Source organism: Lipotes vexillifer, unplaced genomic scaffold, assembly GCF_000442215.2.
Source record: "Lipotes vexillifer unplaced genomic scaffold, Lipotes_vexillifer_v1.1 scaffold1049, whole genome shotgun sequence".
NCBI classification, from domain to species: Eukaryota; Metazoa; Chordata; class Mammalia; order Artiodactyla; family Lipotidae; genus Lipotes; species Lipotes vexillifer.
The window spans coordinates 1,818,392-1,830,813 of record NW_006799027.1 but is presented as its reverse complement, the minus strand read 5'-3'; the positions used below and the strand labels follow the sequence as shown (position 1 = coordinate 1,830,813).

Sequence of the window (12,422 nt, the reverse complement as noted above, 5' to 3'; positions counted from 1 at the left end):
AAATGAGAGTTTCAGTTGCTCCATGTCCTCATCTGCATTTGATACTGTCAAAATTTTTGAGCCATTCTAATAAGTGTATAGTGGTATCTTGTTGAAGTTTTTGTTTGTTTGTTTGTTTTTTGTGGTACGGCCTCTCACTGCTGCGGCCTCTCACTGCGGCGGCCTCTCCCGTTGCGGAGCACAGGCTCTGGACGCGCAGGCTCAGCGGCCACGGCTCACGGGCCCAGCTGCTCCGCGGCATGTGGGATCCTCCCGGACCGGGGCACGAACCTGCGTTCCCTGCATCGGCAGGCAGACTCTCAACCACTGCGCCACCAGGGAAGCCCTGATACCACTCTTGATAGAGAATTCTAGGTGGTTAGTCATTTTCCCTGAGAATTTTGAAGGCATTGCTTTATATTACCTTCTAGCTTCCAGTGTTGCTCTTGTAAATCTAAAGACTTTAATTTATGTAGTCGTTTTTTCTTTTCTGAAAACTTACGGAATCTTTTCTTTACCCCCAGTGTTTTAATGTGTCAAAAGAGGTGCCTTGTTATTTATTTTTAAAATCAAATATTCTGGGTATTCAGTATGCCCTTTTAAGTTGGAAAACTAATGTTCATTAGTTCTGGGATATCTTTTCTTTGATAATTACCTCTCATTCTAATTTTCTAGAATGCATATTAATTGAATGTTAGACCTTTTGGATTAATGCTACTTTTTTTTTAAGCTTTCTGATTTCTTTTATGTGCTTCCCCCCATATTTATGGAGCTGTTAATGATGATGATGGTGAAGATTTTTTTTTTTACCCTTTTACTTTGGAAAATCGCAAACATATACAGAAAATGCATATTATAATAATCCCTCATGTACTTATCACTCATTCTCAACAATTACCAATTCATAAACAAGCTGTTTAATTTTGAAGCAGATCTCAGACAGCATTTATTACATCCATAAATATTTTGGCATGTATCTCTGACAGATAATGACTCTCAGTTTTAAAGCTCTCATAATTATTGTTATAAAAATTATTTTTTAAAGTCATCAAATATCCCATCAGTTTATAAATTTCCAGTGTTATCATCAATATAATTTTTAAAAAGAGCTTAAATCTAGATCCAAATAAGATCAGTCACACTGTGGTAGATGAATGTGTCTTTTTAGTCTATTTTAGTTCAGTTTCCATTCCACATATATCTCTCTCCCACTCTCATTTTCTTTTCTCTCTTTTCCTCTTATGTGTGTGCATAGTTTATTGAAGAAATCTGATTATCCAGTAGTTTCCTGCAGTCTGGATTTTGCTAACTTGCAGGTTGATGGTTAGTAATGCTTATATGTATAATATATGTATAGCACAGGAGGAATTCAGAAGGTATTTAGTAAACAGTAGTTAATGATAATAGTGTAATTTTCTTCTCTTATCAACTAGTATAGCAGTTGTAACTTAAATTGTGTTATTAGTATCTTTAGAAGAAAACCTTGTTAATGTCAACGTAAAAAGAGCTTACTGGGCTTCCCTGGTGGTGCAGTGGTTGAGAGTCCGTGTGCCGATGCAGGGGACGCGGGTTCGTGCCCCGGTCCGGGAAGATCCCATATGCCACGGAGAGGCTGGGCCCGTGAGCCATGGCTGCTGGGCCTGCACATCCGGAGCCTGTGCTCCGCAACGGGAGAGGCCACAACAGTGAGAGGCCCACATACTGCCACAAAAAAAAAAAAAAAAAAAAAAAAAAAAAAAGCTTACTAATTCCTAAAAAAAAAACTATTTAACTTAAAATTACTGATATTAAACTTCAATTTTGGAGGACTCATCACATATCATATCAAACTTAGTAGAATGAATCCAGATACAGCCAAACAATGAAATGCTATTAAGATTAAAGAAACCCTTGTGTATTAAAATGGAATACTTTCCCAAATATACTGTTAAGTGAATATATTGTTAAGTAAGCAGTGTAATACCATTTATGTAAAACAAGTAGAAAAAGACCGTCTCTATATTCATTTATGTAAAAGGGGGGAATAACAATATATATGTATAAAATACCCCCAGACACATATAATATATGCCTCTGGTGATGAGAGTTGGTGACTAGAGCATGGGAGTGAGAGGGAGACTGAGATTTCAGAATTTGCAACCACGTAAATATACCTTTTCTCCCCTCCCCTCCACGTTAAATTGCTCCAAAGTTTTTTTTTTTGTTTTTTTTTGTTTGCGGTACGCGGGCCTTTCTGGTTGCGGAGCACAGGCTCCGGACGTGCAGGCTCAGCGGCCATGGCTCACGGGCACAGCTGCTCTGCAGCATGTGGGATCTTCCCGGACTGGGGCATGAACCTGTGGCGGACTCTCAACCACTGCGCCACCAGGGAAGCCCGCTCCAAAGTTTTTGATACGATTATTTCACCTTAAATGTCTAACAGCTTTATTGAGTTATGCTTCACGTACCATTTCAGTGTACTCTTGAACTGTACAATTCAGTGGTACAGCTAAAAGCGCATTCACAGGGTTGTACAACTATGATGACAATCAATACTAGAACATTTTCATCACCCAATTAGCAATCACTTCCCATTTTTCTCCAAGTCCTCTAGCCCTGTGCAACCACTAAAATACTTCCTGTGTCTACAGGTTTGCCTATTCTGGATATTTCATATACGTAAGTGGAATCCTAAAACGTGGTCTTTTGTGACCAACTTTATTCACATAGTGTGTTTTCAAGGTTCGTCTGTATTGTAGCATCTGTCAGTACTCCATTCTCTTGTATTACAGAATAATAATCTGTTGTATGGATGTACTGCATTTTATTTATCCATTTATTGCTCGATAGACATTTGAGTTATTCCCACTTTTTTGGCCTTTGTGAATAATGCTGCTCTGAACATTTGCATCCAGGTTTTTGTGTGGACATGTTTTCTCTTGCATAGGAGTGGAATTGCTGGGTCATATGGTAACTATGTTTATATAAATCACTTTTGTGATTATTTAACTTACTATTATTGACAGCCATACATACTTAGAAATGGTGCTCTAAGTGAGAAAATCTAATCTAGGAATCGTTTTCAAATGTAATGAAAATTTCGTAAATGTTATTGTCATAAAATATTGTCACAATGTTATCTGGAAACATAAGTAAACATGAATTTTTATTTTTCAATTTTTTTTTTTAATTTGGAGCCTATGATTTATTTTTAGGGGCCATAGGCACAGTACCTGTGTGCCAAAGTGTTAAAAACCCTAACATTGCGTGAATGGACCCAGAAGAAAGCTAGAGGAAACTGTAGTAATGTGAGATTTGAACTTTGCAGGTGCTCAGTAGGACATAGTCTCACTGACTGGGGATGGCAGTGGTCCTGACAGGACCCCAGGTGTAGGACATGATGTGGCACAGGAATGAAAACAAGACTTACGCGTATTCTTGTGAGTTGTCCGACAGTTCGGGAAGTGGAGAAGAACAGTGTGGTGGCCGTGGTCTTGTTTCTTTCTTTGCCCTCCTCTCTTTCACGTCCTGACATAAATGCTCCACGAGTGAACGATCATTTAAACAGCTGAAATAAAATGAAGGCTTCTCTCACCTTGGTGTCCACATTTTCCACCCATCTGAGAATGGATTATCACTGCACATAAACCCATTCTGTCAGAAACCTGTTGGTCTCAGCAGAGAAGTCAGTGCCAGTCTGATTCTGCTAAAACTTCAGTAAAGCTAAAAGGTAATCTGTGCAACCATTAAAATAATTTATAAGCAGGGTGTGTAGTATGATTCCATTTTTATAAGGGGAGGAAACGAATGTGAAGCAGACAGTGACAGCTTTTTGATAGACAGTTTCAGAATAGTCCCTACCTTGAAGAAACACTCAGATAATCACAGTTGAGCATGGTTTAATCCTCTAATAGAGGGTTAACATAGAGTTCTCAAGTGATGCCTAAGAGGGCACCTTACCTAGCTTAAGTGGGCCCAGAAAATTTCTTGAAAGCAGGTATTCTGGGCCAAGGCTGAACTATCAGTAGGAGTTAGGGGAGTGGGTGGAAAGGGGGAGGCAAGGAGAAGAGAAGAATTTTAGGTACAGAAAACAATGAGGATAAAAGGCAGCGTGCGTGAATCAGCCTGTTGTGTTCAGTGACCTCTGAGCAGAGAAGTTACCAGATTATGATGTCAAGGAAGGGAGTCCCATGAGAAGAGCAAGGTGGAGAGGTGCTTTAGTCCAAGGTCAAACCATGGAAGCTTGGTGGGCCATGTTGCCAATGAACTTACACCGGATGCTGTCTATAGCGGACAGTCACAAACAGCTTTCAGTACCAGAGTGACATGGTCATCTCTGTGGTTTACGTAGGTTATTTTTGTTTCTGAGTGCCAGATCCAAGAGTCTAACCTTCTTGAAGGTCAAGAACTTTGTTTATTGCCCACTGTATCCTCAGCCTAGTACAACGCCTGGCATGTATCTAAGTATTCACTAAGGATGTTAGTAAGGCAGTATAGTTGTATATTGCAGTTGAGGGCAGGGGTTACAGCGCAGGTCTGAATAACTCCATGACCTTAAGCAAGTTTCTTAATCACTCTGTGATCAGTTTTCTTATCTAGAAAATGGGGAGAACATTGGGCCCTACCTAATCAGTTTGTTGGGAGGATTAAGTGAATTTATATAAAGCACTTAGATTTGTGTTTGGCTTATAGTAAGTACTGTGTAAATATTAACAGTTGTTAGTATTTCTTTGATAAAGATTAATACAAACTGGAACTGCTGAGGGCCTGATCTCAGAGCATTCATAGGGTTGCACAGGAATGGATGGATTTAAGAAGTACTGAGTAACACAGATAGGATGTGTGAATAAGGGTGAGATGGAGTTAAGGTTAATTTTCTGATTTAGAGCTAGAGCTTTAGGTTTCCCCCTTCCCCCAGTACACACACCCACCCGCACGCGCGCGCGCACACACACACACACACACACACACACACACACACAGAGGAACTACTGCTAATCCATTCTCGGTAGTTAGAGGAAGTTTAAGGCTTGTAGGTGGAGTCCCTGGTATGTTGAAGAAAGAGGGTTGATTTAGTGTGGCAAACCCTCTTTTGGGTTTTTGTTTGGCTTCTCTGATTCTTTTTCTTCCCTTCCTTGGACTCCTCTTGAGTTCTTTTCTTCACAGGACAGAAACGTAAGAAGGGCCCAGGGCCACCTCCAGTCTGTGGGCTGGGACCATGCAGCTGGTCTCCTCCCCTTGTCTCTTTTTTCCTTTCTCTCGGTGCATTCCCCCCTTCTCCCCTCTGTCTCCCTACCTCCTTTTTTACCACAGCGGGACACAGGAGGAAGAATGTTTCCTCCTTGTTTGACCCTGGCTACAGACGAGCTTGGTGCTTCACCGTCCTAGTAACGAGGGAAAACTTTGGGGAAGATGTGAAGGCATGTGCCGGAAAAGTGCTCCCTTGTGCAATTAAATTTAACTTTAAGAGGTTTCTCTTTTTAATTCTGTTCTTCTGGTGTGATATTGAAAAGGATTTGGAATCTAGTTAAACTAATGCTCCAGGAAAATAAACTCTTTAATTGTCTTGTGTTTTCTCATATATGGCCTCAGTCTCCAGTTTAAGGAGTGCAAACCACAAGGATTTGGGGCCATAACCTTTTTACTGAGTATCTCTTGTGCATTTCTCATGATGGAAGTTAACTTTTTGGCTCATTAGGTCCCAGCTTCTTTCTCTCAGCAAATTAAATGAGGCTTCTCTATCTTTGGACCACCCTGGGTTATAAATAATTTGTGCTAAAAGCTTTTTATTTCCTAGAGTTTGCAGTGAATGCACATATGCTGTGGAGTTCCTTGTCTGGACAGTCATGAGAAGATGGCAGCCAGTGTTTATTGTTCTCACCACGTGCCAGGTTCTGGTCTCACCCCTTCCGTGCAGCATGCTGTCTAGTTATGTGGTGCTTTAGAAACAAGTAACTGACCTTGTAGAATTCATGCTAATGTTACTGTTGTTTTTAATTAACAGATTTCAACACTAAACTTGCACAATGTCTTTGAAACCAAGAGTAGTGGATTTTGATGAAACCTGGAACAAACTCCTCACGACAATCAAAGCTGTGGTCATGTTGGAGTACGTGGAGAGAGCAACATGGAACGACCGCTTCTCGTATCCTTCCTGTGGCATGGATGCCTGCCCTGATCAACATGCTAGGTTCATAAGCTTGTTGAAAAGTGACAACAGGTTTAAGCTTTCCTAAGTGGAAGAACATGCCAGTGTGACTATTTTCATATATATAATTGTTCACATTTCCAAGTTGATTGCCTGTATGTGGCAGTCAACAATCTTTGATAACCTTTTGCTCAACAAATACTTTACTGAGCACTTAGTGTATGTCAGGCACTACTTTAGGCTTTGGGAGTACATTTGTGAACAAAACAAACTACTTTCCCTTCCTTCTACTAAAGGAAATAGATATTAAACGGATGTAAAACACAAAACCTGATGCCAGTGCTTCTAATAACAGGTGGGGGGACGTAAAGCAAAGCGAGGGCATAAGCGTGGTTGGAGTGCGTGTGCGCGCCTCTCTAGATGGTGGTCAAGGAAGGCCTCCTTGAGGATGGTGAGGATGGCGAGGATGGTGATACTTGAGCAGAGGCTGGAACCGAGGGAGGGAGCAGGTCACTCCCTTCTTCTAAATTATGTCAGAGTTCTTTTATTTAATGAGTCATTTTTTTATCCTTGCTTGCTAATCGATGATTTTATAGATACTGCATTTTTTACATGTCACATTTATATTTTTTCTCTTAAGAAATGTCAATAAAATTTTTCATTTTTTTATAGTTTTGTATTGTCAGTTCTCTTTTGATCATTATTTTACCATTTTCAATTTTAAGGTAATCTTTACTTTTATTCCCATTGCAAAACATTGTTTTTGACCCACTATGCAGTAGAGTTAATAGTGTTAAAACTAAAAATTAAGCCCAAGCATAGGAAGCATCTTTTAATAGAGAAAATGAACTAAAGTAAGTAATTTGCTGCTGACCAGCACTGCCTTTTGGTTGTAACAGAGTTCAGAGCTCTTGCTCCTGAACACCTTTTGTTTCTGACTTTGAGAATTTGTAAGTGGAAAGTTCGTACATACAGGTATCTTTCTATTCCGGCTCCCAGAAAAGATGACTCGGAGAAGACAGTGTTTCAATCTAAATCTGACCACCTACATTATTTCCCATTTTTGGTTTTTTAAAGTATCTTGTCTATAACCAAATCATAATTGAATGCTAGAGGGTTGAAAAGTGCTCCTCTTGGGTGCTCTTCCCAAGGCCTAACCATTTCCAGAGTGCTTGGGTATTTGAACAGGTTAAAGAAAAAGAACATATTTAGGTATATCTTTTAGGCAGTTGAGTGAAATTATGCAGTGAGACTCCAAACTATGCTGAGTTAAAATATTCATTTAAAAAATTTATTAAGGTGGACTCCATTAAAAGCAATACATGAGTACATTCTCACTGAGGAAGAGTCAAACAATATATAAGTCCTGTATGTGGAGTGAAATGGGAAAGTCTCCCTGGATTCCTACCTTGCAGAGATCCCTTTCCCTCAGCAGAGAGAAGGGAAGCCCTATTAGGTGAATTTTGCTGGTCATTTTTGTTTACATATACATGCAGTGGCTATATTGAGACATTAACTTTGTTGATGTAAAACATTTGAGCACATAATTAGCATATCATGTTGAAATTATGGTACTGAATTGCTGATTTTTCAGTATCAAGTAAGTTGTGTATTCTAGAAATGTGTGTATATGGCTTAAGGGAAGATTAGAGGAGCAAATATCATCATCATGTTGGATGGAAGTTCTGGAAGTAGGTATTCAGAACTTAAAGATAATAAATGTATCACTTCTGATTGTTGATCTAGAGCCTGGCCAAATTTAGTCATTTAAAAAATTTTTGTTTTTTCTTTTTTTTTTTTTTTTGGCAGTGCTGTGTGGCTTGTGGGATCTTAGTTCCCTGACCAGGGATTGAACCCAGGCCCACGGCAGTGAAAACTCCGAGTCTTAACCACTGGACTGCCAGGGAATTAAAAAAAATTAAATTTAATTTAAATTTAAGTATGATATACATGCTGACTGGTGAATGTAGAGGTGAGTTCTCACAAAGTGAGTGCACCTGTGTACCCAGTAAACAGAGTGCTCCCACCAATCAGGAACCTCTGTTCCCCAGTTGCTGAAGTTAACTGCTGTCCCGGCTTCTACAACACCTAATTCTGACAACCGTTTTACATCTAGTTTTACTAGGATAGGCTTGTGATCAGTTAAGATTTAAATTATGTCATGAACTAGGACTTTTTTTTCTAAAGGCATTTTTAGCTGAAACCTGGAGGGACCCCAGGCTGAGCCGGGAGCTCATGTAATACCTTACTTTGAAGCTCCTTCTCCATTGATGCCTTGTTCCCTCTCCCCTCCTCCAAACCATGTCAATTCTCTGTAGAATTTGTGTCCAGATAAATTAAAAAAATTTTCTTTCTTAGGTAGTGTATATTCAAGTCTCTCCTTTCTTTGTAATACAGGTGAATATTTTTTATGTTACTGCTGAAAAATAGCTCTTATATCTGTACTATTTTATTTAATCTTCCAGTCTGTAAAGGTTCATTATGATATCTAAGTTGATATAAAATAACTTAATAGTTTCTTTTTTTTTTAACATCTTTATTGGAGTATAATTGCTTTACAATGGTGTGTTAGTTTCTGCTTTATAACAAAGTGAATCAGCTATACATATACATATACCCCCATATCTCCTCCCTCTTGTGTTTCCCTCCCACCCTTCCAATCCCTAAAATAACTTAATAGTTTCTTATTGTAACTTTTTTTTCTATAAAGAAACCTGGCACAGTGATATTACACTATTTGGGTGATATTTTTGCTTCACCATGTTTGTTTTTTAAGTATGTAAATAAAATTTTAAGTATTTAATATAATAGTAATCGAACAAATATATATACGTGGATACATGGAGATATTTTATTGGTTACTAATTACAATTAAAAATAAACAACAAAAGAATTTGGAGGGAACATAGGAAAGTCTGACTGAGGCCTCCCAGACAATGACATCACGTGGAGAGGGCTGCTTGCTCTTTTTGGGGTGAGGATACAAGGTAAAGAGTCAGAGCATGTGAGGTTGATTTCCCACCTCCCTTCTATCACCAACGTGTCGGGTAAGTGTCTTTCATTCTGTGTATGTATCTATATAATCCTAAACTGCAAAAATGAAATAAGGATTTTTCATTTTTTAATGCCAGACTTGAGTTAAATCTTTTGTTTTAAAGTAGTATTTTCAATGAATATGAAAACCTTAACAATTTAACTAGAGATATCTATGCTTTATGTGTGGCCTATCCTGAACCCCTTGGAGAAAGACTTTATACAGAAACTAAGATTTTTTTGGAAAATCACGTACGGCATTTGCACAAGGTAAGGATTGATATATACATGATGTAAATGTGTTTATGGCTACATAGTTATTTGACTAGTTCACTGTTTTCCAGTGCAGAACTTGTATCAGGTTAAGGTTATTTGTTTTGTTTCCTAATTAGCATTTTTCTAATATGTATATAAGAGCTTTGGGTCAAGCTCTGTGTTGTTAGGTTCTCCAAGGGAAGTCAGTTTAGTTGCTCCAGATCATACAACTAGTAAGTTAAAGAGTAGGGTTTCAAATCAAGATGTGTTCAACTTGAAATCAAGTGTTTACATATCCTCTGGATGGTGTTTATAGAACCAAGTTTTCTTTTACTGTTGCTTCCCACCTCTTGGTGAGTCTCTGTCTTTATATTCAACATTTTAGCTGCCTCTTCATATCCTATATAAGGTCTTTAAAAACCTAGAATTAAAAAGGAGAATGGTAAATTAAAAAGTATGATAGAAAATCTCTGTGACCAGTTATTTTGGTCAGTGTGCCATGTGCATGAGGGAAACATCACCGACTTGATCTGTGTATAAGCAGTGAATGAATTTTGTAGTATTTGGCTACACGCAGCATTTCTGACTTATTTTGGATTACTGATCTTATCAGGAACTGGATGAGATCATTTATTCTTTGAACTAGAAACTTGACTACGTTCTTTTCCCCCCCAGTATTTTATTTTATTTATTTTTTAAAACTTTTTATTTTATATTGGAGTATAGCCAATTAACAATGTTGTGATAGTTTCAGGTGCACAGCAAAGCGACTCAGCCATACATATACTTGTATCCATTCTCCCCCAAACTCCCCTCCCATCCAGGCTGTCATATAACATTGAGTAGAGTTCCCTGCACTATACAGTAGGTCCCTGTTGGTTATCCATTTATTTTATTTATTTATTTTATACATCTTCATTGGAGTATAATTGCTTCACAATGCTGTGTTAGTTACTGTTGTACAACAAAGTGAATCATCCATATGCATACGTATACCCCCATATCCCCTCCCTCTTGTGTCTCCCTCCCACCCTCCCTATCCCACCCCTCTAGGTAACGCAAAGCACCGAGCTGATCTCCCCGTGCTATGTTGCTGCTTCCCACTAGCTATCTGTTTTACATTTGGTAGTATATGTATATGTCGATGCTACTCTCGCTTCACCCCAGCTTCCCCCTCCCCCAATGGTGTGTCCTTAAGTCCATTCTCTATGTCTGCGTCTTTATTCCTGCCCTGCCACTAGGTTCATCAGTACCTTTTTTTTTTTTTTAATTTCATATATATGTGTTAACATATGGTATTTGTTTTTCTCTTCCTGACTGACTTCACTCTGTATGACAGACTCTAGGTCTATCCACCTCACTACAGATAACTCACTTTCATTTCTTTTTATGGCTGAGTAGTATTCCATTGTATATACGTGCCACATCTTCTTTAGCCATTGATCTGTCGATGGACACTTAGGTTGCTTCCGTGTCCTGGCTATTGTAAATAGTGCTGCGGTGAACACTGGGGTACATGTCTCTTTTTGAATTATGGTTTTCTCAGGGTATACCCAGCAGTGGGATTGCTGGGTCATATGGTAGTTCCATTTTTAGTTTTTTAAGGAACCTCCATACTGTTCTCCATAGTGGCTGTATCAATTTACATTCCCACCAACAGTGCAGGAGGGTTCCCTTTTCACCACACCCTCTCCAGCATTTATTGTTTCTAGATTTTTTGATAAGGGCCATTCTGACCAGTGTGAGGTGATACCTCATTGTAGTTTTGATTTGCATTTCTCTAATAGTTAGTGATGTTGGGCATCTTTTCATGTGCCTTTTGGCCATCAGTATGTCTTCTTTGGTGAAATGTCTATGTAGATCTTCTTCCCATTTCTTAATTGGGTTGTTTGCTCTTTTGATATTGAGCTCCATGAGCTGTTTGTATAGTTTGGAGACTAATCCTTTGTCAGTTGCTTCATTTGCAAATATTTTCTCCCATTCTGAGGGTTGTCTTTTTGTCCAGTTTATGGTTTCCTTTGCTGTGCAAAAGCTTTTAATTAGGTCCCATTTGTTTATTTTTGTTTTTTCATTACTCTAGGAGGTGGGTCAAAAAAAGATCTTGCTGTGGTTTATGTCAAAGAGTGTTTTTCCTGTATTTTCCTCTAAGAGTTTTATAGTATCTGGTCTTACATTTAGGTCTTTAACCCATTTTGAGTTTATTTTTGTGTATGGTGTTAGGTAGTATTCTAATTTCATTCTTTTACATGTAGCTGTCCACTTTTCCCACCACCACTTATTGAAGAGGCTGTCTTTTCTCCATTGTATGGTCTTGCCTCCTTTGTCGTAAATTTGGTGACCGTACGTGCATGTGCTCATCTCTGGGCTTTCTATCCTGTTCCATTGATCTATATTTCTGTTTTTTGTGCCAGTACCATACTGTCTTGATTGCTGTAGCTTTGTAGTATAGTTTGAAGTCAGGGAGCCTGATTCCTCCAGCTCCGTTTTTTTTTTCTCAAGATTGCTTTGGCTATACGAAGCCACCATCACCCTGATACCAAAACCAGAAAAAGGTATCACAAAAAAGAAAATTATAGACCAATATCACTGATGAACATAGATGCAAAAATCCTGAACAAAATACTAGCAAACAGAATCCAAGAACATATTAAAAGGATCATACACCATGATCAAGTGGAATTTATCCCAGGAGTGCAAGGATTCTTCAGTATACACAAATCAATCAATGTCATACACCAAATTAACAAATTAAGGAATAAAAACCATACGATCATCTCAGTAGATGCAGGAAAAGCTTTTGACACAATTCAACACTCATTTATGATAAAAACTCTCCAGAAAATGGGCATAGAGGGAACCTACCTCAACATAATAAAGGCCATATATGGCAAACCCACAGTAAACATCATGCTCAATGGTGAAAAACTGAAAGTGTTTCCACTAAGATCAGCAACAAGACAAGGATGTTCACTCTTGCCACTCTTATTCAACATAGTTTTGGAAGTCCTAGCCATGGCAGTCAGAGAAG

The 12,422-nt window shown here is 38.6% G+C and overlaps 1 protein-coding gene across 3 annotated transcripts in view; it reads left to right on the top strand.

Annotated features, from left to right (window-relative positions):
• CUL2 (cullin 2) overlaps nt 1-12,422 on the top strand; it is a 76,251-nt gene that overhangs the window by 9,634 nt on the left and 54,195 nt on the right. For all 3 annotated transcript variants that reach the window (XM_007471339.1, XM_007471341.1, XM_007471340.1), the window contains 2 exons: nt 5,963-6,103; nt 9,307-9,409. In XM_007471339.1, coding sequence (XP_007471401.1) covers nt 5,985-6,103; nt 9,307-9,409 — 222 coding nt within the window. In that variant the 5' untranslated portion in view covers nt 5,963-5,984. The remainder of the gene's footprint in view (nt 1-5,962; nt 6,104-9,306; nt 9,410-12,422) is intronic.